General features: G+C 37.0%; 2 protein-coding genes across 5 annotated transcripts; one reads left to right on the top strand and one right to left on the bottom strand.

Moving 5' to 3' along the window:
- The first annotated feature begins 1060 nt into the window (after positions 1-1060).
- Positions 1061-20300, top strand: ABRAXAS1 (abraxas 1, BRCA1 A complex subunit). Of its 2 annotated transcripts, XM_074346494.1 has the most exons (9): positions 1061-1187; positions 3184-3274; positions 6884-6920; positions 9847-9913; positions 11971-12164; positions 12930-13049; positions 14028-14112; positions 16480-16594; positions 16943-20300. In XM_074346494.1, exons 1-9 carry the CDS (start codon positions 1101-1103, stop codon positions 17374-17376), a joined length of 1230 nt encoding a protein of 409 aa, XP_074202595.1. In that variant the 5' UTR covers positions 1061-1100; the 3' UTR covers positions 17377-20300. The 2 variants fall into 2 exon arrangements, with proteins under 2 accessions (XP_074202595.1, XP_045368928.1); XM_045512972.2 differs by lacking the exons at positions 1061-1187; positions 3184-3274 and adding an exon at positions 5860-6097.
- Positions 19253-24102, bottom strand: MRPS18C (mitochondrial ribosomal protein S18C). 3 transcript variants are annotated; one of them, XM_010950180.3, is made up of 6 exons: positions 23927-24093; positions 22874-22926; positions 21173-21256; positions 20097-20154; positions 19543-19602; positions 19253-19370 (listed from the first exon to the last, which is right to left on the bottom strand). In XM_010950180.3, exons 1-6 carry the CDS (start codon positions 24024-24026, stop codon positions 19294-19296), a joined length of 432 nt encoding a protein of 143 aa, XP_010948482.2. In that variant the 5' UTR covers positions 24027-24093; the 3' UTR covers positions 19253-19293. The 3 variants fall into 3 exon arrangements, with proteins under 3 accessions (XP_010948482.2, XP_074202624.1, XP_010948489.2); XM_074346523.1 differs by lacking the exon at positions 20097-20154 and having other exon boundaries at positions 23927-24100; XM_010950187.3 differs by lacking the exon at positions 20097-20154 and having other exon boundaries at positions 19253-19602; positions 23927-24102.
- Between the last annotated feature and the right edge of the window lie 35 nt (positions 24103-24137).

The raw sequence follows: 24137 nt of genomic DNA, 5'->3' as shown, positions 1-24137 counted from the left end.
GTCCTTTCCCCAGTGAATGGTCTTGGCAACTGAGTCAGAAATCATTTGACCTTACTTGTGAGAGTTTACTTCCATTCTCATGGAATAATATTATATCTTATTTTTTAATCCTTTAGATCATTACTATCCACAAAACACAAATTACACGAAAATCTTTTCATATCAACAGTGATTTGCTGAAATGACAGCAAAAAACGTTAGGAAATAAACACATAATTATTAATGCAATGCATCTGTCTTCAATGTGGAGTAAAATATGGCTGCTACCTAACAAAACCCAGAAATATGCAATATTAATTCAATTCAGTAGTCTGATATTTTGCTGACTTTCATTTATAAACCATAGCTTTACATTCTGTGTGTGGAAAACTGTCAAGTCCCGGTCCTCCCACTCCCCTTACGCTTATATCAAATGATCGATCCATCACAGTATGTTTGTATCTATGATAAAGCTGTCAGAACAATGTTAAAAATCTGGGTATTCTTTAAATTAATTTGGGTCCTCAAGTTTCTAAAAGCAAGCAAACACTCAAATAAACCCATTCTCCTCCCTCGACTCCATGGGATGGAACGTCGCCAGAGAGTTCCAGAAGAGACTTTTTCTGAAGCAGGCATTAGTATTCTAGATGTTTCAATGGGTAAAGGGCAGCACCCTGCACTTTGAAAACCACAAACGTGGCATTTCCATTGTGATATTATGTCACTAAGCAATGTTTCTCTTCTGTCAGCAGTGTTCTTTTTTTTTTTTTTTTTTTTAGTTTTGCCTAAGTGCCAGGCTCCCTTAGCAGCAGCTGGCCACCAAAAGCCCTCTCCGTGGCCCTCGGCAGAAGTGCCCAGTACCCAGCATTTATGGCATTAAAGTCCTCAGAGGCAGCCTGCGCGCGACTTTGAGAGCCCCTCAGAGCCGCCTCGCCGAGCCCTCCCCACCAGAGGGCGCTCGCGCCCTCCTAGCCCGCCCGTGCCCGCCTCGCCTGCCTCTTCGGTGGCGCGCGCCGCGCCAGTGCGCCGGCGCAGGCCCCGCCTCCTCGCTCGGCCCCGCCCCGCTGCCGCGCCGCGCCGCGCCGCCCCGCCCCCTCGAGCTGGGCTGTGGCGGCGGAAGCATGGAGGGCGAGAGCACGTCGGCGGTGCTGTCTGGCTTTGTGCTCGGCGCGCTTGCCTTTCAGCACCTCAACACCGACTCGGACACGGTGAGCCGAGGGGCGGGGCGGGGCGGGATCCGGCGACGCCTCGGAGGAGGCCGGCGTGCTGGCGCCCTCCCGGCCGCCGTGGCCCTGCTGCCGCTCGCGGGCCCCCCGACGCCGGCCCGCTGCCGTCGGGGCTGTGCCGAGGTGCCCCCCGGCCGCCGAGCCCTCCCCAGGGTTAGCCCTCCCTCTCGCGCCCGGTGTTTATTGCGGGGCCCGATCCGGGTGTCCCACACGCCATCTCCGTCAGCAGTGCCCCCTTTTCTGGTTAAACTTGCTTGTGAAAGGATAGGACGTTCACCCAGCAATTTCCCGCTACCGCGGGAAGGTGGCCGCTTAACTTTGTGCCGCCAGCCACCGGGGTTTTCACGGACAGCTGTTTTTTTCTGCAGAGCCGCTACGATGCACGCTTGTTGGCATGGTAGGCTTGTAAGGGAATGATAGATGATGCAACCAGTGGCTATGGGGGGGGGGGGAATCTTAGTAGGTGAAAAGATTAATTTGGTGTATCGGATATCTAAGTTTTCTCTGCGTTGGTATCAGATTTATTAAATTGTAATCGCAGGCTCAGCTAGCTCCTTGTCGGATGCTTTCGGTTATAATTTAAACATCATAAATCCCCAAATATTAGATGTGCAAATGCTTATTTCATACTATGGGCTAGGTTCAAAACCTATGTATGAAGTTAAGTAGTGAAGTAGTTTTAAACTACAGTGCTTGTTTTTTTAAAACGTTCATTTTTATGAAATTAAAAAACACTAAAACCTTGAGCCTGAGAAGTAGTGTCTTAAGAGTAAGTGCTTAATAACTTGCTAATACTGTTTAGAGAATATCGTACTGAACAAAAGCTAGTGACTTCTGCAAAATTTTGTGCCCTTTATTTTATAGTAAAGATCTGTCTTCTCCAATATAGTTTTTTTGGCGCAGTCCTAGTAGATTGGAACGGATATCTTTCATGTATACACCTTTACATAACTTTGTAGGTTAACAGCTAGCAAAGAGCAAGGAAATTATTTTGGAATGTCTTAGTGTAAATATAAGCAGAATGGGTCTGTAAGTCCTCTGTAGCTTAAAGGATTAGTGCTTGCAAAGTACCATAGTGTTAGAGGGGCCTTTGTTTCTTAGATCTTTTTCCTGAAGTCTTTAAAAGGTGGTTTTCTGGATAGTTGCACTTGCTTTGTCTCTTGTCCCAGTTTTTTCTAGAACACAAGAGTGTAGAGTTATGAATTTTTCCCTTTTGATTCCAGTCAAGACTCACCTTATGGAAACATTCCTTTTGTGCTCTTGTTTCACTGGAGTTTTTTTTTTTTAAAGCATTCTTAACTAATTATAAAGAAGATTAAAAAATTGTCAAGCACATTGGATCTTTAAATGTGCCAAGTAAAATAACTGAATTATCTGAAATTCGAGGAAATCACCACTGTTGTGGCAAGGTGCCAGCGTTTTAAAAAGAATCAGGGCTCACAGCTTTCCTTTTAGAGAGCAGGCTCTGATACTAAATTCCAGATCTTTAATATTTTGCACAATTTTTAATCTAAAAACCCACCCCTGTGTCATTTGGTAGCTCAGAAGCCTCCACTGGCTCCCAGAAGCATGTGCCTGTCATTAACCCAGAGTCTTGGCCAGTCATTCCAGATGGTCCATTATTGGCACTGTTCTTATTTACCTATGATTTCCTTACTCACAAATGGGAGGCTTATCTTCTGAGGAGAAGTGCTCTGCTCTTCGGTGCTCAAACTTTTGCTCATTTCTGGCTTTAAGCCTTTCGTGATAGTGCCAAAATTGCAGTGGTATTTACAGTTTCTTCAACTCATGTTAGTTTAACTGGTCAGGTTTGCCAGCTAAACTGGAGTGCACCTGGTCTTTCTTTTGTGTGCCCACCACCCGGTAGCACACACTTGTACACGTTGTAGAATATTTGGGGAATACTGGTTCTTTAAGTCACTGACTGGTAATTCCATCAGCCTATTCCACATACTGTTTCTTATTTTTATCCTCGTAGGAAGGTTTTCTCCTTGGGGAAGTGAAAGGTGAAGCTAAGAACAGTATAACTGATTCCCAGATGGATGATGTTGAAGTTATTTATACAATTGGTGAGTCACTTATTTCTTTGTCTCCTATTTTGATAAGTCTATGCTGAAAAGGATCAGCATAAATTACTTTTTAAGCCGTTAAGAAATAGAATTTCTAAAAGCAAGTTTTAGAAGAATATATTGCACTCATTTCTCAGTTAAAATTAAGGCTATGCCCTAGTCTAAAGGAAGGAATAGTTTCGGCCATAGGAAGCAGATTAAGATTACTGTGGGGAAACAAGGATGTAACAGCTCGTGTGTACATTTAAGTGGCAGGAAGACAGTCCAACAGAAGAAGGAACCAATAAGCAAGACAAAAAAAAAAAAGATAAAACAGGTTGGACAGAAACGTAAAATGCTGCAGAAAAGTTGGAAGATGAGAACTGAAAAAACTCAGTGATTAAATAATTGAAAACCGTAGGTAATTTCTGGGGTATAAGGGGAAAAGGCCAGACTACAGAGGGTTTGAGGAGTAGACGGTGAAGCAGCTGCAGCTCCTGGCAGCTGTTTATTCAGAAAAAGATGAGAAAGGGAGCTTTAAAATACATAGGAACTTTTCTTATTATCTAATATATGCACTTTTTTCCTAAGCATATTTTTTTAAACAAAATTGGTGGTATACTTTATAAAAAATTTGCCAACATGACATCCTCATGTCATGACCATTTTCTCATGTTAAATAATCCTTTAAATATTATTTTTTATAACTACACTGTATTCTCTATGGCCTTCCTCTTCTGGCTCTATGTGATTTCTGCAGTCCTTTAAATAAATAAATTATAATAAAAATTATTTCCAAGTTTTCCTTATTGTAGATTATACTACAGGGAACATCCTCGTACACAGATACTTTTCTACATCTATTATAGGTAGATTCCTGGGAATGGTATTACAATGTCAGAGGCTATGAGCATTTTTAAAGTTCTTGATCTGTATTAGCAAATTAGCTTTCCAGAAAGATTCTGTCAGTTTATACTCATGCTATATGTCATCTTTTGTTTACCACTTTAAAAGGTTAAAAATGAAACTACATATGTAACATAAATGTATATACAAATTTGTATACTTGTGCGTATAAATGAATGTATGTATGAAGTAAATATGTAAAGTAAATTTAAGCTCGTTCTCATTACAGTCGCCTCTGTGGCAACGGCTGTTGGTTTTATAAGTTTTTTTTACTCATTAGCAATACATAACACACAAGTATAATTAATTGTATGTATATTTTTATTTTTACAAATGGGATCATACCATATACATGGGTAAATAACTCCAAGAAATCATTAGTGCAGAAATGTATGAATGCATATGGTTTGCAGTTCTTTCAGATGACTTCTTAGTCCTATTGTGTGGATGTACCATAACGAACTTAACCAGCTATGAGTGACTTCCTGTGTTTTTTTGGTTAATACAAAACGATGTAACAACAAACATTTTATAGTGTGTACATCTTTGTGCCTGTGAGTATATCTGAAAGTCAGATTTCTAGAGGTAGACTGTTGCCTTCTGGAAAAGTCATGCCGTCTTAGATTCCTCCACAAAACGTGAAAGTGCTTGGGTCGCCATACTCTTACCGCCACTAGGTATTATCAACTCGTAATCTTTGCTAATTTGGTAAATGAAAAACATTTTAATTTGCATTTCTTTTTTGAAGTATAATTGACTTACAGTGTTATGTTAGCTTCAAGTATACACCATAGTGATTCAGTACTTTTGTCAGTAATACTCAATTTCAAGTTATAAAATACTGGCTATGCTCCCTGTGCTGTATGACACATCTTTATAGTTTATCTTATGTATAGTAGTTTGTACCTTTTAATCCCTAATCCCCTGCTAATTTGCACTTCTTAATTGCAAATGAGCTTGTTAATGTGTTTGACTTCTGGGGAGTCCTTTTTATTTGAAAAGGACAGGCCTGTTCATGCTTTTATTATGTTTCTACTGGGCTATTTTGCTTTTTCTTGCTGATTTGTAATACCATATCATAACTTAAGGAGATGGCCTTTCGCCATGTGTTACACATGTTTATACTGTTTGTAATTTTATTTTGTTAGTGTTGTTTTTCTTTCTGCTCACACAGGAGCTTTAAAAGCAAGCCCTTCGGGAATTTTTTTCCCCTAATTGTAATTGGCATGCCGCCCAAAGTATCTAACGTATTTTAAGAGTTTAATTAAGCATCTACTTATTGAGCAACTCCACTGTGCTGGGAGCAGTGCTAAGCTTTAAGGTATTGGGCAAGTCCTGTAGGAACTTTATTTGCCTAAATTATTTTGAAAAGTTCAGTTACTTTAAAACATGACTAAAAGATAAAATTCAAGATCCACAAATTACTGCTTTGCTCTAGTTAATGAGATTTTCATCATTTTTATACTTTGTCTTATCTACACAGAATGCATTTGGCCAGTTATTAGTTAGACTTTCTGTTCAGTGTTTTTTCAGACAGGGATTTATCTCAGGGCAACATATATTTGCTGGAAGAAGAATGTCTAAAGAGGATGATCACTTTTCCTGTTTTTTTAATGGACTAAATTACTCTTAATAATTAATAACTTGATATACATATCAAGCTATTGAAACAGTGACTTCATATAGTTCTCTCCTTAAAGATGGACTTTGCAGGTACAGAGATGCAGAGATGTCTACAGCCTTCAGATGTTTACTTGAAGAGATCTTCAGCAGCAGTTTGACATTGGGTTTCCTCGTCTATACAGAGATTCACAAACTCTACATAATCAAACTGATGTCTTTGATTTATATGGCCAACAAGATTTTGAGTAGTCTGGCTTGGATCTCCCCAAGGAAGAGACCCACAATAGGACACGTCACAGGAACTGTTTGAAATAGGTGATTCCAGTTACAGTGATCCAGTAAATGCTGTCTGATAAAATTTGATTCCTGACACAAGGGACACGTGAAAGTGGGTTGCCTAGAAGACCTTGTGTTGTCCTGATGAGTGTCTGTGTGATCAGGTGTGAGTGTCTCCTTTCACTGTTCCCTGTGGAATCTTGAGAGAGCTGAAATGGTAGAGGACACACTGTATTCCTCTTGATACTCCTTACATGATTTGTAATGATGTCTCATGTGATAGAGTTTAGTGTTTTCACAGCATCTGCAGCTACCTGAATTTACGTGTATTTAGATATATGTAGTATTTCTATTGACAGACTAAAACTCAGCTCTTAAAAGATGTTGAATTTTTTTTTCAGTCTGCAGTTAACATTGACAAATCCTTTATGAAACAACTACTTGGGATAACAAAAGGATAATCTCTTTAGCAGCTGTTTTTATCAGTTTGGTAAAATTAGCATAACCATTTCAGAACTCAATGAAAATACAGCAGCTGTGAATTTATCTTTTGTGTGGCTTTATTAAGCCTGTTTAGAAGGAATATGGCATTTTAGGCACGGGTGAGGCTCTGGGTTTGGATTTTGGCTCCACCATTGGCTTGGGTGAGCCACTTAATCTCCCTGCCTGTTACCTCACCTTTAAAACGGAAGGAATAGTAACATCTGTCTCATAGGTTTGTTGTTAAATGAGATAATGGTAAAGTACTTTCTGGCATGAAGTGCTCAATATATGCTATTCAAATGATGATTAATGTAATCATAACTAAAAATTCTTTTTTTCTAGATATTCAGAAATACATTCCATGCTATCAGCTTTTTAGGTGAGTAGTAAGAGCAAATAAATGATCTTTTGTCAAAATTATTCTCTGCAAGTGAATTTTTAAAACTAACAGAGTATCTTAGCTACCAGTTATACATGGTGGTATGGATTAAAATTAAGACTTGTTAGAAATACCTGAAAATGCACTTGTTCGTTTCAACCCTGTCTAATAGTTCTTTCTCTGTATTTATATGCTTGCTTTAGCTGGTCTCCACTGCCTCTCCCAGGTACCAGTTTACCTTGAGGATTGCTTTTCCTTCACACACCCAGTCGCCTCATTGCATATTATAAACTCAGTGACGTGTTCTCATACATCAACAGCAGCCCTTTTTTCTACCCTTTTATTCCAGTTTATTTTATCATCTGTTTTCTCACTTATATTTTTTAATGTTATCTTTTGTTTATTACCTGGTTAGTTTCTTTATCTAACCTGCTTCCTATTGCTTTTCTAGGGTGAGAACTTGCACACTTAGTCGTACAGATAGTAGTGGTAGTACTCTTAGCCCTGATAGGCTGTGATATTGTTAAAAACTTTTTATTGAGGAATATGCACAGAAAAGTGCACAAATAAATGAACTTTCATAAAGCAAACAAGTGTAACCATAAACAACACGGTGCAATAGCTTTATGTGGGATAGCTTTATGATGCATATAAATTGTACATGAAAAGTCAGCATCGCTGTCTCACAGTCACACCATATGTACTCGTCTCTGAGGCTGTGTCAGAGTTGCAGTGGAGCATGTGGTTAAGGTGAGAAGCATGAGTGGTAGGGAGGACAGAAATAAAGGCTTGGTGTGGCCTTAACCTGCTGTAGCAGAAGGGGGCACAGCTCCTGTGTCACCTAACATCAATGAGTATAAAAAAAATTTGTGTTTGTTGAATGAGGGATTCTTGGTGGAGACCCATAAAAAGGACTTCCTTAAGGGACTCTGGGCCTACAAAGATTAGGAGGGAGAGTGAAAAAAAGAGTGATTCAGTATCTTCTGGCAACTACTTTAAATAATGAGACCAGCTTAACAGAGTCTTAGAGCTGAGGAAGCCATCTGATCCAGTGATGAGACGCCCATGCCTCGACCTTTTAGTTTTACAAACCTGGGGTTTGGGGGAAGAACTGGAGAGCAGTAGGGCAGACCTGGAAGAATCGGGGTTCTTTGAGTTCTAATCCAGCAGCATACCAGGCTGTTTCTTCCTTGTTTTAAATCATACAAGTGACCATATTAAAAACAGTCTTCTGATACCATACTTGTTCGAGCCTGAGCTGGATAAGCTTTAATCCCAGTTTTATGTTCTAATACAGAGGGTGGCAGAGTCTAGCCCCATGGCCTGTTTTTATATGCCCTTTATTTATGAATAGTTAATATATTTTTAATATAATTTGAAAAAAGAACAATGGAGGAATATGTAACAGAGACTATGTTCAGCAAAGCCTAAAATATTTACTATCTGGCCCTTTACAGAAAAAGTTTGTCAACCCTGCTGTAATACATTGTTTCTCAAAGTTTTCCACTGAAATACACTGATTCCTTTACCTCAGAAATCTGGGGGAAGGACCTGGAAAACAGCCCACTGAAGTCACTTCAAAAAAAAAGTATGCAGTTCAACATGAATTCTGCTGCACCACACAGTGTATCTATTTCTACATAAAAATGCCCCCCTTCCCAGAAACTTCACATAAAATCAATGCTTGCACAGAAGATGTACACTGTTGTCCTATTGTTCCTTTGTTTATCATTGTATTATCTAATTATTTTATTTTGGTGGGAATGGGGGAAGTAATTAGGTTTATTTATTTTTAGAGGAGGTGCTAGGGATTGAACCCAGGACCTCTTGCATGCTAAGCATGCCCTCTCGCTTGAGCTATATCCTCCCCCTCTATTGTTTCTTATATACCCTGATGTATTTATTGCCTTATGCCCCAGTTTGAGAATCTCAGAAGTGGACCGTCCTAGAGAAATATAGGAATAACCTCTTTTTAGATTTTTCGTGTTGGAATAAATAGATAAAATGGAGGGATCTGTTCGATGAGCTGAGTTACCTCCCCTATGGTAGGTGGAACATTTTATTTTGTCTGTTTTGTAAGTTAATATATTACCTGTTAGGATATATTTTTTCAGTTTTATGTAACTGAATTTTTTCAGTGTACAGATTAGAATTACCAGTAAAAGCCTATTACAGTGAATGTTATTTGTCATGGATTCTGCCTAACATATTTCATCATAGAAAAGAACAGTGTTGATCCTGATGAATGTTAAAAGGAGGAAAATACTATTTGCAATTCCTGGAGGGAAAAGAAAGCTGGAAGTAAATGCTTTAGAATCTTTTAAAACTATTTTCCCTTTCTCCCTACATCTTTCCCATCTCCCTACATCCAGCTACAGAACAAAGATCACTATAACTAAACCAATAACCTATCCCCCTCCTTACCCCCAAACAAAAACAACCAACTCCCAAATCACTTCTCTTAATTTAAGTATAGCTTTTGGAATTAGCAATGAATAAATTGTCTTTTTGTTACTGTCCTTCATTACTCATATTACCCATTCTTTTGTATGTATCATTATTGTAAAAAAAAAAAAAGTTTTGTTAAGTAAATTGTTAACTAGCTATGTGAACTCACAAGTATCTGTATTTAATGGATAGTTTGTTTTGTTTTAGGTTTTAAAAAATGTGATGTCCAAACTTACCCCTTGAAGTTTCTCTACTCCTTTTCCTCTTTCATTGCTTGTGGACCTCATATTTCTACCACTTTAAGTCTGTTAATTTGAGAACTTTCTCTCCTGTTTATTTTAGAACTTCACCTCACAGGCAAGTAGGTATGTGGATTTTGGTTAGGTAGTTACTTTAGGAGTTACTAAACTTGAAAGTGCTAATAAAACCGTTCATATTTTTAGCTTATTTACAATGCCTTTAATTTTGGCTTTTACAGCTTTTACAATTCTTCTGGTGAAGTAAATGAGCAAGCACTGAAGAAAATATTATCAGGTGTCAAAAAGGTATTCCCTGATTTACCTTTTTTCTTTTTTAGTATTATATATATTATTTTCAGCTTCTAAAAATTTTTAATACTTTGACAGAACTTGTAAGCAGCATTTATTTGCACAATGTCATATGTAAAGCAGGTGAGGAAAGGTTTGTTCTTTCTGGAATTTCAGAAGGGTTGCTCGGAAAGCAAAGCTAGTCATGAAAAGTCTTCCTCTTGTTCTCATCCTTCCCTTGACTGTTATGGTTACATCGATCTCCTCTTCTCCATTCCCACCCTACCCCTTCCCAGGACCACTTGCTGTAGGACTTCATCGACTGCTGGTATTTTGCATAGCTACAGTTACTATTTCTTACAGTGCAGGGATGACATCCTATACAGCACCTAATTTGAATCCTCCACAGCATACTTAGTGTTCAGTTAAAACTTGTTGAATGATCATTTTCCAGATACAAAGTTTTCTCTGGGTCCTTTTGTCCTCGTAAAACTTTTTGATCTCCCAGTTGAGAATAAAATTAGATTCAGTAAAAGAAGTTTCTTTCAAAAAACATCCTTTGTTGAAATTGCTTGGGTTTTTCCCCCGATTATATTTGGGCATTTAAAAATGTACCTGTAATATACAATGGAATATTACTCAGCCTTAAAAAAGAATGAAATATTGCCATTTGCAGAAACAAGTTATGAACCTAGAGATTATCACACTAAGTGAAGTCACAGAAAGACAATGTCATATGATATCACTTACATGTAGAAACTAAAGAATGAGGCAAATTAACTTATTTATAAAACAGAAGCAGACTCACAGACATAGAAAACAAATTTATGGTTACCAAAGGGGGAAGATAGGGGGAGGGATAAATTAGGATTTTGGGATTAACAGACACACTACTATATGTAAAATAGATAAATAACAAGGGCCTACTATAGAGCACAGGGAACTATATTCAGTATTTTATAATAACCTATAATGGAAAATAATCTGAAATGGAATATATTTGTATAACTGAATCACTTTGCTGTACACCTGAAATGAACACAACATTGTAAACCAGCTATTAAAAAATAAAAAACACATGCACACAAAATAAATGAAAATAAACATGTGCCTGTAAAACTGTTTTAGTTTTAGAAGAGAAGTACCTTTAATTTCCTCAGTTTAAATATGCAAATATGAAAAGTTGCTGAAACTGTCAGATATCTTTAAACAAAGTGGTGGTTTTTCTCTTTGTTACAATTACTACTGAGTTTTCAGGAAATGAGATTTATTTTTCCAGTTTAAAAAAAAAGGTTTAGTAATACTAACAGCACATTTGTTTGGCATGTTATAGTTTACAAAACCCCTTCATATGATCTTACTCAGCCTTGAAACCAGCTCTGTGGGGTAGGTGGTGACACTCCCATGTAAATTTCAGTTAAAAGATACTGGGTTCCGTTTACTTACGTAGCAGACCAGTATCCATAGAGGAAGTTAACTTGTTTCATTGACATTTTCTTCATTTAAATTTTGATTAAAGATTAAGATTTTTTGATGAGTTTATTTTATTTTATATATGTATTTATTTTATTGAACTATAATCAGTTTACAATGTTGTGCCAGTTTCTGGTGTACAGCACACTGCTTCAGTCATATAGGAACATACATATGTTCTTTTTCATATTCTGTTTCACCGTAAGTTACTACAAGATACTGAATGTTGTTCCCTGTGCTATACAGTATGAACTTGTTGTTTATCTTAGATTAAGATTTTAAGATAGCAAATGCCATGAAAGAAACTAGAGGAAGTTAAGAATTTTTTTCCCTCTAATCTATATTGAATAAAGTTGGAAAATATGTTTTATAAAAATAAAATGGAAAATAGTTTAACCACACATTAGTTTGTACACTTTTCAAGAGGTAAAATACATTCTTAAGTGTATGCTTTGTTTATATAGGCCCCAAATCTTGCTAAATATTAAGAAAGCCATTTTTAAGGTTGTCAGTTTTCTGATTGCTTAATCATGACAGTAAGACACGTAATAATTTGTAACCCTTAAGGCATACGCCTGATTTTTTTTTGTATTTTCTTTCAGGATGTAGTTGGTTGGTACAAATTCCGACGTCATTCAGACCAGATCATGACATTTAGAGAGAGACTGCTTCACAAAAACTTACAGCAGCATCTTTCAAGCCGGGAACTTGTTTTTCTGTTATTAACACCGAGTATAATAACAGAAAGCTGCTCTACTCATCGGCTGGAGCATGCCTTATATAAACCTCAGAAAGGGTAAATGGGGCCAGTCACTGGCTGTCTCCAGCTAACAGAAAAACACAGTCAATACTTTTATTGTACTTTTTGCAGCTTATCAACTATTTTCCTATATTATTACATTAGATCACAATAACCCCTTTCAGTCTGCCTTACCATCAATTCTTTATATATGGGAAAATGAAGGTCAGATAAGGAAGCTAGAAGCCCAATAGGGAGTGATGACTTGTGTTTCTGGCACTCGGGATTTGCTATTATTTACCATAAGATGGAAAAAATATGTATGTTTTAGATACTGGTTGCTAAGGAGTATAATGTAGGACTGGACCCTACGTACTTGAGCAGCTTTTCTGTTCCCTCTGCCAGGAAGCAGGGTCGTTCTTGATGGTCCATTAAGACGAGCTGCTAGGTTCTATAATGCACAGGTTATTTAGCAACATTTCATGAGGTATGAGAATGAAGTTAAAAGTAGCAGTGAAGAGTAATTTTACCATTCATGGAAGAAGGGATGAATCTCAACAATACTGCCTTATTTTTCCATGTGCTAATCAGTTAAAATAGCCATTAAAGTACATCTTCACACAGCTATCTTACACTGTGCACATTTCACTACTTTTGAAAGCCATTTGCCTCAAGTCAGTCGATTATGTCTTGAATAAGTAGTAAGGAATGGGTTTTTTTGGTTTTTTTTAATCTTGTAGGGAAAAGGTAGTCTATAGTAATAAGTAGATGCTAATCTTTCACTTTATTTTAAATTTACTTCTTAACAGTTTATTTCTTCAGACTTTTTCATAGGATACCTTTAGTGGTGGCCAATCTGGGCATGTCTGAACAACTGGGTTATAAAACTGTGTCTGGTTCCTGTATGTCCACTGGTTTTAGTCGAGCAGTAAAAACACACAGGTGAGATTCCCCAACCAAACTTACCTCCTGTTCATTTTTTGAAGATACCTTTTTTATTACATAAGGGAATAAAAATGAAAGGAAAACGGACTCATGACCACATTCCTCAAGTAAAGCAGACTGTTTTTACTTTCTCTGCATTTCCTTCTAGCACCTGTCCATTGATGAGACACCAAAGAGACGGGTGTAGCTGTATGCCTGCATAGTCTAACGTGTTCATTCTAAGAATGAGGAGCTAGCCTCAGAATAACACTTTTCTAAGGCAGCAGTTCAGATTAAAGGCAAGAAATTAGACTGGATATTAAATAAAGACAAAAAATGAGGCTTTCACCCACACTCACTCACACTGTGGGCTGCTGAGCTATAGCTTTTCTGTGGGCAATAAGGGAATAATTAATGTCAGAAGTAACAACGCTGGTAATACAGGATACCTACTAGAGTGCAAACTTCGAGAATAATGAACTAGATTTTATTTATTTTTGTGTTCCCACAGGGCTTCATATGTCTTAACAGAAATTAACTACCACATTGCACTGATTCTAAGATGCAGTTTTACATTTATCTCAAACTGGGATTTTTACAAAACACACCTTAGCATTTTCTTTTTTCTTCATGGTCTATAAAATAATGTTGTCTCTTTCAATCAATGATGACTTAAATTCAGTAAAATAAATTGATGGGTCTCATTGCCAAGAAAGAACACTGCTCCCCTCCCTGCCCTTCGGTCTTTATCTGTTTTCACTTAACCTCTTTTTTGAGTCCTGGGAATAGTGCTTAGGAGGCTAAAAAGTTTGCTAAAGTTGAAGATAGATTACGTTTTCTGGTTGGTTTTGCTGTATACAAGTAGGTTGACAAAATTATTCCTACAAAGCCAGTGAAAAGAATCTTCTATTATTGCTCAACTACAAATAAATTTTTCGTTGTATCATTAAAATAAGTTCTGTATGTTTGCCTGAGAAAATGGTAATTTTTTTACAGCTCTGAATTTTTTAAAGAAGATGGATCTTTAAAAGAGGTACATAAGATAAATGAAATGTATGCTTCTTTACAAGAGGAATTAAAGGTAAGTTAACAAACATTTAAAGACCACTTACAGAGTTCATATTAAATTGATCATTAAAACTTTTTAGGGATAAACTGACAGTTGATTAGACATAGATTTTTGTATTAGTTTAGCTTCAGTAACAAAGACCTCCATCTCAGTGGCCTACAAAAGCAAAAGTTTAGTCTCATTCACATTATATCGTTGCTGCAGGTCTGCTCCTGTTCTAAATGTCATCTTCATTCTAGGATCCAGCCCTTATGTGGGACATGCTCTTCTTATGACAGAGGGAAAAGAGCAGGAAAGCTGGTGAAAATTCACAACAGCTCTTAGAACTTCTGCTCAGAGCTGGCATGTCACTTCGTCACATTTCGTTGGCCAGAAGATGTCATGGCAATAGGCAAGGATATGTAACCCTTTTACAGGACAAAAAGGGAAGCAAATATTTGGGAACATAACAGTATACCACCGTACTAAGTTCTGTCTCGTGTCTGTTGAGAAGGTCCTTTGAGAAGTAGACATCAAGATAGGATTAGACATGCAAGAAGTTTAAGTCTGCAGAGAATAAAGGGAAAGGATCAGGAGCAGCAGGGAGACTTGCAGTGCAAGTCTGACACCTGAGAAAGGAGACAGGGAAGGGAGGACGACTGGGTAGGAAGAGCTTTAGACCGCAAGGTCAGAAAAATTTCATCCAGGCTGATGGAGTCTTTGAGCAAAGGTGTCCTACAGGAATGGACTTGTACTAATGCCCGCACTGTGCGCAGTCATGGGCTGAGAGCAGCCTAGGGGAAGCACGACCTAAGCACAGACACAGTAGTGGACCCAAAAGGATGGCAGCTGGAGCTGTCAGTCAACTCTGCCTCCTCCAAATGGAGGTCTGAGTAGTATGTTCCTTGGCCACTATACTCATCAATATAGCACACCAAGAGAAATGGGATTAATACATTCTACACATTGATAATGTTGTACAGTATTTTCTAATGAGAATGATAGTACAGGAGTTTTAGAAACTAGAGAAACATCCCAAATCCTACCATTGTAACTGAAGTGTTTTCACTTTGCCATATTTTTCAGTTTTCCCTGATGTGTATGTGCTTTTACACTGTTGGCAGTGATAAGGACATTGAAATTTGTGTCATGATTTTTATTTGATGTATCATAAAACATTTTTCATGTTGCTGTATTTTAGTTGTTTTAAATAGCAGTACATTTCTTAGAGCAGTGTATTAGAACTCTTAGGTTAAAGGTACCAGCTTGGGCTAAATTAGGGAATATAGAGGTATGTGAGAGGAACTGGAGGCAGAACGCCACCGAGCTCCACGAAGGAACTGGAACCTGGAGCTTGAATGCCGTCAGAACTTTCTCTCCCTTTGTATCTTCATGTTGGTTTCCTTACAGTATCTACACATCTTGCTGTTTGTTCATCCACTGGCTGACCAGGGAACAGCCACCCTGCAGCTCCTGCATTTAGATCTATTCAACAGATTAGGATTTGTCAGTCGGCTATGTGATACATCTGCTTGGGTCAGCTGGGGTGAAGGCTGGTGTAGGGGTTGCCGATGAACTTATGGCAGGTGAACAAGTCCGTGAGAAACAGGCTGAGCAGACATGCCAAAAAGTATTCACTAAAACTGGCTCTAACAACCTATCAACACTAATCAGAAATAGTCACTTTTGATTTGATACTATTCTAAGAAACATCATCTTATACAAATTTTTGTTACTTATTTAAGCTGTATTCCCAAGATGACATCACTGAGTCAGAGCTATTAGTACTTAAAAACTGATGACACTTAACGCCATTCTGCTTTTCAAAAGTAGTTTCTTTTAGAATCTTCAGTAGTTTCCTTTTGTAATAGTGAGTCACTTTTCTTTTTTATGTATTGTCAGTTTGTTAATGTTAAATGTTTGCAGTAACTATGCATCTCAAAATAGTACAGTATTTTTTGTTTCAAAGAAAGGTTAAGTATTTTTACTTTTCAGTAGTTTCCTTTTGTAATAGTGAAAGTCACTTTTCTTTTTTATGTATTGTCAGTTTGTTAATGTTAAATGTTTGCAGTAACTATGCATCTCAAAATAGTACAGTATTTTTTGTTTCAAAGAAAGGTAAGTATTTTTATTTTTTAATTTCTGGGTATTATCTAGGAAATAACTTGAATGATAAATCTTTGTATAAATGAGAAGTTAATACATTTGGAAAGCATTTATAACCTATAAAGTACCATACAAATGCTTGTTGAGTTCCTCCAGAAAATAGCAAAATAAAATTTTTATAAAGCAAAATATTTGATATTTTATACCATAAGGGACTTTGTATTATTTGTGAACCTAGGCTGTAGTACACAACTTGGAACTTTATCTAAGTCCTTAAATTATTTAATTTTGCAGAGTATATGTGAAAAAGTAGAACACAGTGAGAGAGCAGTAGAGAAACTACTAAAGGATGTAAACAGATTAAAAGGAGAAATTAAAAAAAGAAAACAAGCACAGATTCAAGCAACACGTAAGTAAAACTTCACACATCACTACTCTGTGCTTTAAAGAAAAATTCTCTGATTGGAATTATGAATGAGCTGGCTGTACTGATGAATGTGTCTACTTTAGGGTTAAAAATAACTTTAATACTCTTAAATCGCACTGAACGAAGAACATGGTACTACTTTAGTTACACTATCTTGATATTAAACAATACAACTTTAATTTTTTCTTAGGATGTTGTGGCACATAAATTTGGGATTAAATATATCTTAATTTAGATAATTTGATATAATTCTTTAAGGTCTTTTTTACTTTACTAATAGATAACTATAAAAGCTTTGTAGTACAATACTGTTTTTGTTTGTTTGTTTAGGAGAGAATGTCCAGAAAGACCCTCAGGAGAACATTTTTCTTTGTCAAGCTTTACGGACCTTTTTTCCAGATTGTGACTTTCTTCATTCATGTGTTATCTCCTTGAAAGACAGGCATATTTCTAAAAGCAGTTGTAATACCACCCATCATCTCAGTGAGGTAGACAACCTGACCCTAATGGTGGAATACACTGACATTCCTGAAGCTAGTCCAGCTGGCAGCGCACTGCAAATGACTAAGCGTAAAGTTTTAGATACAGATGACAGATGGCAATTCAAGAAGTTACGGCTGTTAGAGATACAGAACAAACCATGGAAAGCAGACACTGACAGCAGTAACCAAGAAAAAGCATCCGCAGTGAGCAGCCCGGAAACAGATGAAGAGATTGAGAAAATGAAGGGTTCTGGTGAATACTCACAGTCTCCTACCTTTTGATTCTTTTAAACCAAGTTGGAGATTTTTGATCAGCTGAAGGGTAATGCCAGACATTTCTATTGTTTGCACTATGTTCAGCTCTTTGCAGTAACACATAGATAAGTTCTGGTGCATTTATTTTATAAAGTACTTTAAATTGAGTGAATCCAGAATTTGAATTCAGAATAAGCCTAGTAATGCAGTGTGTTTGGGATCTGCAGTTGGTCAATTAGGTGAAAAGGCCAGTTAAGTGGGACTCAAATGATATGTACACATACATATGGCATCTATCAGAGGTTTCATTTTAACATACAGCCAAAGTATACATTGATTTCTCAAACTTTTACTGTAGGGCCAGGGACTTTTCTAAGAATGCATTGGAGTTCCTATGAAAATCACACCCATTACTTAACCTTTACAATTCCCAGTTTTAGTTTCTTTAAAGAAAACTTGCAAAGCAACCTAAGGATAAAATGCTACTAGTTCTTTTTTCATTTCTCATTCCCAATCTTAATTGTCCTAACCATACCTAATTTGACAGCTTTTTTTTTAATCTAGTTATCTTTATCAAATCTTCTCACTTAGTTTTCATTGCAACAGTAACTTTCTAATGCTCATGCTTATCGCTACAAAAATGCAGCTAACATAGGTCTGGGAACAAAATAGCTGACTCTTGGCAATGTAGAATTCAGTAGGTTAGGAAAGTCATGGGCTTGAGTGTAATTTTTAAGGAGGATGTAAGGCCCCAGTTTAATCCAGTGAGTTGGTTAAGTGGAGGTTGATAAAAAGAGCTTTGACTGTGTTTTTTGTCTTTGTCTTTTCCATAACAGAATTTCCCATGAAGCAGACACATCACATGCAGGCTTCATGTGGTACTCAGTGGGTGCAATGCTGAACCCACATGTTGACCACGGCTCTGCCATCAGTTACTGCCTAAGTAGTAAAGCATATTCATAGCTAGTATCAAAAACTCTTTTATCTATATGTCAACATGCATTGGTTACCATGGGGTGCTTCTGAAGCCCACATAATACCAGGGACAATTTGTGCAAATAATGAGTTTCTATTGAGATTGTTTCACTGGTTACGTAAGAAGCACACGGCAGGAGAGGAAATAGGGTTCAGTCTGAGCTCTAATTTAAAAATAATTGATATCCCAACTTTTAGGGTATTCAATGAAAAGGAGGAAAAGAATCCTTGTAGGACACTTTTTCTCCATTACTCTCCACCTTTTGGCAGTTAGTTTGCATCACTGGATAAGAAGATGATGTAGCAGATTGCCTATGGACTGGCTTATTTATAGGAAACTAGCAGCTTCAGGACACACTAGTCCAGGAATGAATGTTAGGTCCTGTGACAGCACCACTGTGCATCTCCATGTAACATCTCTACAGAGGAAAGACAAGTCTTAGCCAGCGTACTTACTTGCTCGTTAGAAAATCTTCCTTAGCAATTTTAAGTTCACATCCTGTCATGTGGGATTTGTACATTATATAAACATTTCACTCTCCTACACTCCCATCCCCACAGTCCTATTTACAAGGCAGAATCTGAGCCCAAAGTAAAATTCCAGTACAAGTCATCCCTTTCATGTTTAACATCTCAGTATCAGTGGTAGTTGTATGAGCTATTTGAGGACTAGATATAAGTGAAAATCCCACGGTACCGATTTTTTTATTCATATGTATGCAAACTGTAATGAGTAGTAACATTTTAAATAATCTGATTCACTTAATGAACATTCTCATGGAGAGGAAGCTTCTCTCTTGAAACACTTTTTCCTCATAAAATTTCAAATTATTAAGAATTAAAAAGTTAATACTTAAGATTTAGCCTATTAGTTTTCTACTCAAAGGTTATTAAAACTTATAGTTTGAGTCAGTATTACTACCACACATTTATTGTAAAATAAGTTTATTGATGGTAACTTTATGTAATTTACTCCCTGTATCTGATGTTACAAATTTTAGGGTCTTTGAGATATGCAGGATCCTTGTATGTAACTGGCATAAACCCTGTAAAGAGATAATGAAAGTTCTTTACTATGACAAAAATGAATCTGTTACTGAATATTTAGGTAAAACAATATGAAAATGCTGGGGGTGGGGGGAAGATAATGAAAGTTCTTCACAAAAGATAATGAGCAAAATTCTGGTTGGCATAATTCATGTTTTCAGATGCTCTTACCCATTATTTGAGCTCTTTTAATTGCTTTTGTGATTTCTTTTTGTTTCTTCCCACAAAGACCTATAAAAGAATATGATTTCTTATTCATAAAAAATGCCAGTATTCAAAATGCATAACAACTAAGTCAAGGAAGAACTGGAAAGCCAGGTTTGTGGGCCATACGGTCTCTGTCACTGTCACTCAGTTCTGCAGTTGTAGCTTAGACACTATGGAAGGTAAGCTATTTACAGAAACAAGTGGCAGATCTGATTTGGCCTCTATGCAGTAGACTCCTGGCTTAAGTAATAGTCTAGAGATGATTATAGGGTACTCTGAAACAGCAAGCAGTTTTTTTAAGCCCAAGTTTTCTACATGTTGTCAGCCTATAGTTAACTGAGTATAAGAGGACATGCAAAATAATAACCCTTTTGGCCTAAGAGGCTTTTTCAAAGTACTCATAGTATGTGGCCTAATAGTAATTTACAGCACTATTTTTGCCAGTTTTCTTAAATAACAGAAGCAGATTTATATAATTCTTATCTACTTTTAAGTTGCTATAATAGAAAACAAAATACCTGTTATGTGCCTTCCATAAATGCATCCAGTAAATGGAGAAATAAACTGGGATAAAAGCTGTTTTCAGTTTTATTTGGAAAGGAAAAAAAATTATATTAATATACTTGTTATTCAATCTTGATTGTGTAAGTTTCAAAATACCTTATGCCACCTTCAAGTTATGTAAAGGTTTATTAATAAATTTCAGACAAACTTCAAAAATATGAATAGAAACAATGAATTGTGTTCATTCTATTAGTAGGTCATTTTTAAAATAATTACTAAAGTTAACACTTCTTATCCAGTGTGTCAAAAAAGTCTATCCAGCAGGTTAATGCGCATATTCTTTCAGTGCTAACACTGTTTTCTTGACTTTCCCACAGGCAGCTTTTCTAGAACACTGCTGCTTATAACAAGGTACAACACATTTCCTGTTATGACAGGCTGTCACATAATATCAGACTGCAGTGAGGTCTTCAAGAGGTACAGGTACATCAGGCCATTTGCTGTTATTTGTGTTTTATTAATTTAAATTCTTAAGCACTTTCTAGGTACCAGGCACTGTTCTGGGCACTATGCATAATCCTAGTATGTTGCATTTTTAAATTTCTTGGGTTTTCTCCCACTAAGGCAGCTATCACTTTATACCACTGTCAGTATACGTAACTGGCACCATTCTCTCCCCTAAATTTGCCACTTTTAATTTGCTGAATACTGGACAACACATAAAATTATATTCGAAACAGTGATATTGGTGGTGAGATACACAGATCAACTTCACCAGAGGAGCTTTTTCCAAACTTCTCAGTTCCATCTGAGGATCACTGCCACAGTGAGCTATTGTTAAGACATTTGGGGCAGAGAGAAGAGAGAGATGCTGAACTGCACTAACAGGAAATGAGGGAGAGCCAAGGAGCTCTTATTTGAATAAAACAGATACCTTTTTACGTAGAAGTATAACCCGATCTGAAATTACAAAGTTGCTAAAAGTCACTACTACACAAAGCCTGTTATAAAACTGACTTCCTTTTCTATTTTTAATAAAGAAGCAAAATCCCAAAATCAAGTATCATAGTGAAGTAAAACCAGATCTCACCTGTACATTCTTATAATCTACACGTTTTCCACACAAGATACATTTTTTCAGAGGCTCCTTGTAAGGATTTTCCATTGGAACAGGCTAGAATAAAGGGGAAAAAAATCTGATAATATAGTTTGTGGTAATTTTGAATCAAAGACACTTAAATCTTAGGTTACTACATTTGAATCTCTCCAAGGGATGAGCTGTACCTCTCCTACTGTGAAAAAGGGTAACAACAGCTTGGCTTGTAAAACAAAAATTGAGTATTCCTGAAAAAGATTCACCATTTTAAAGGGTTCACTGTACTCATACATATTTTGTACACGTATTTTGTTTTAGTTTGGCTAAGGAGGGATTAAGTCATGGAGAAGAATTCTGAGATAAAAGACAATCTCTGGGAAAAAATAGGTTTATGGGAGGAAAAAACATTAAAATCTTTGATAAGTGATTCTTTCCTCGAATGCTTTGCCCAGATTGTAGGTGACTAAAAATCCTTACCTTAGATTTAAACTAAGAAAAACTTACAGCACAGCAGATATATACAATTCTTAAAATAGTACAATCCCTAAATCCATCCCCATATTTCTCTAGATGTTTTATTACTATTTTTATATTATAAAAAGACAACACCCCCATGGCTTACTGTAATACTGTCAGGTTCTTTGACTACAATTTTATGGCTCCAGACCGTTTTATAAGTTTGTGTCAGCCTTTTTGGTTTTTCTGTGTTTGCTACTGCCTCTCAGGCTTCTGTCACAGGCCTCCCTCCTATAATCAGTATAGGTGTCTCCAGTCTAGAGATTCTTAATCTAGAAATGGCTTTGAAGTCCTTGAACCCCCTTGAAGTCCAGCCCCCTTGAATTGCCTTTGAAATCCTCAAACCCCTTGACTTTTGTAGTATGGAAAATTTCAAATAAATGGAACAGTGTGCCTTTTTCTGAGAGAACCTGTAGCTTTCATTAGAGTCTCAGTGGGACTCTAGTAATTTCCTTTTCTCTCTTGGCTATGATGTGAATTAGATAATCAAGATGGATGCTCAGAGTGCTAGAGGAGTTTTTTTCCTCCAACTTCTCAAATTTTCTTAATCCAGTTTACATTCAGCTCACATGTAATGTGTGACTGTTCCTTCTCTACACTGTGCTAAGTGCTTTGTATGGTCTGATTAGTGACAAGTTATCTTTGCATGTAGCAAGAAAACCTGTACTGCCCAAGTACTAATACTTGAAATCCATAAAAATACATCTATGGTTTAGAAGAAACTGCATTTAATGTCCTGGTATAAAATTTTAATTTTGATCCCTCACTTACTAAGGCTACCCCGCCCTCTGCCCAAAGTGATGAATAGGACAAAGATAGAATTAAATTTGAAATGGGAAAAGTGCCAAGGTACAGGTATACTGTACAATTCCTTTGTTGGATTTTCTTCAAATAATGCTTCCACCAAAACTACCTTTTTTAATTCCCAAAGCACATATCCAGAAAGAAAAATGTGGTGTTACAGAAGCCATGCTCTGGCTAGGAATCTAGGAGTTCTCTTATTTCAAAGCTCTCTTAAGTGACTACTCATCAACAAATTACAATTTTCAAACTCAGACTAATGATTATCATCTTAATTGGTTTCGTCCCTCAGCTGAACTCTATTCAGATAGCTAAGACATAAGAATTTGGTCATATTTCCAAATGCCTTATTAAAAGGAAGAAAAAAAAAGTTCTTACCAGGTCCTCATTGCTGGTTACCTGTTTATACTGTGAACAACTTCTCCAGAGAACTGCAATTAAACAGAAGCAGCAACAAACCAATTTTTTGTTAGCTGAGCAGCTAAAGAAAGATTTTGTTTCTATGGAGGCAAGATGAATTAAGGGACACGATATAGTAGGGGGCTTGGGATAAATTAGGAGTTTGGGATTAACATATACACACTCCTATATATAAAATAAACAATATGGTCCTACTGTATAGCATAGGGAACTATATTTGATATCTTATAATAACCTATAATGAAAAAGAATCTAAAAAAAAAGGTATATATACCTGAATCACTCTGCTGTACACCTGAAACTAAACCAACATTGTAAATCAACTATACTTCAATTAAAAAAGGACACTATAAAAGAAACTTTTTATACTTATTGTACTAAGAAGGTTAAATAAAGGTTAAAAACCTTTAGATTTGAGGCAGAGTAACAGGATAAATGTACTTTCTGTAGCTTTGGGGAAAGGCCATATATATCCCCACCCATACAACTTTTCACCTGCTCTTCCTGAAATTTATTTTACCTTCTCTCCATGGATAGAGACAGACTTTAACGCAAACAGAAAGGCATTGTCAAACCAAAAGAAAAATGAAAAAAGACTCCCTACAGAGAGTAGGTATTGACAGAGAGGCACAAAGTAGATAAAAGTGCAGAAATGATATTCCAGGGTCCATGTCACAATTTCGCCCTGATCTGGGACGACTGGATGACTGAAGAACGCTCCTTCCTTACCAAGTATATCCGAAGATCTTAGGCAAGTCCTTGCCTCTTTTTGAGAATCACTCCATCAGTCTCTTCATACTTTTTTTTTTTAAGTGTACCGGACGACATCTCATGCCCCCGTCATTTTTAAAATACTAGTCACAGGCCATTACAGATTCCCACTTACCCTAAAGAAATGTAATTGCCTAGACCCTGGCGTCCTTTAGCTAACAGTGACGACTCCATCGACCTAATTAGGGTTAAGCCAACGGCTGCAACGCTACAAAGGCGCCTAGGATACGGAGACTTTACCTGCTTGGATCCTGGAATCTCTAATGCAGACAGCAGCCGTTACGAAGTGCGTCAACCTTTTCCTCCCTGGCCCACTACAAAGAGCTACCAAAGAGGCCATGGTTCCTTGCTCCTCCTCTTCCTTTCCTTTTTCCAAATCGTCCTGATAAGTCCCTTCCGGTGTTCTTCCCCTGCTGGCCCGAGTACTCGGTTCAAAGGTTCCGCAGGCGAA

Source organism: Camelus bactrianus, chromosome 2 (genome assembly GCF_048773025.1).
Source record: "Camelus bactrianus isolate YW-2024 breed Bactrian camel chromosome 2, ASM4877302v1, whole genome shotgun sequence".
Classification (NCBI taxonomy): domain Eukaryota; kingdom Metazoa; phylum Chordata; class Mammalia; order Artiodactyla; family Camelidae; genus Camelus; species Camelus bactrianus.
Note: the sequence above shows the minus strand (reverse complement) of the source record. Positions and strands in the feature narration are given on the sequence as shown.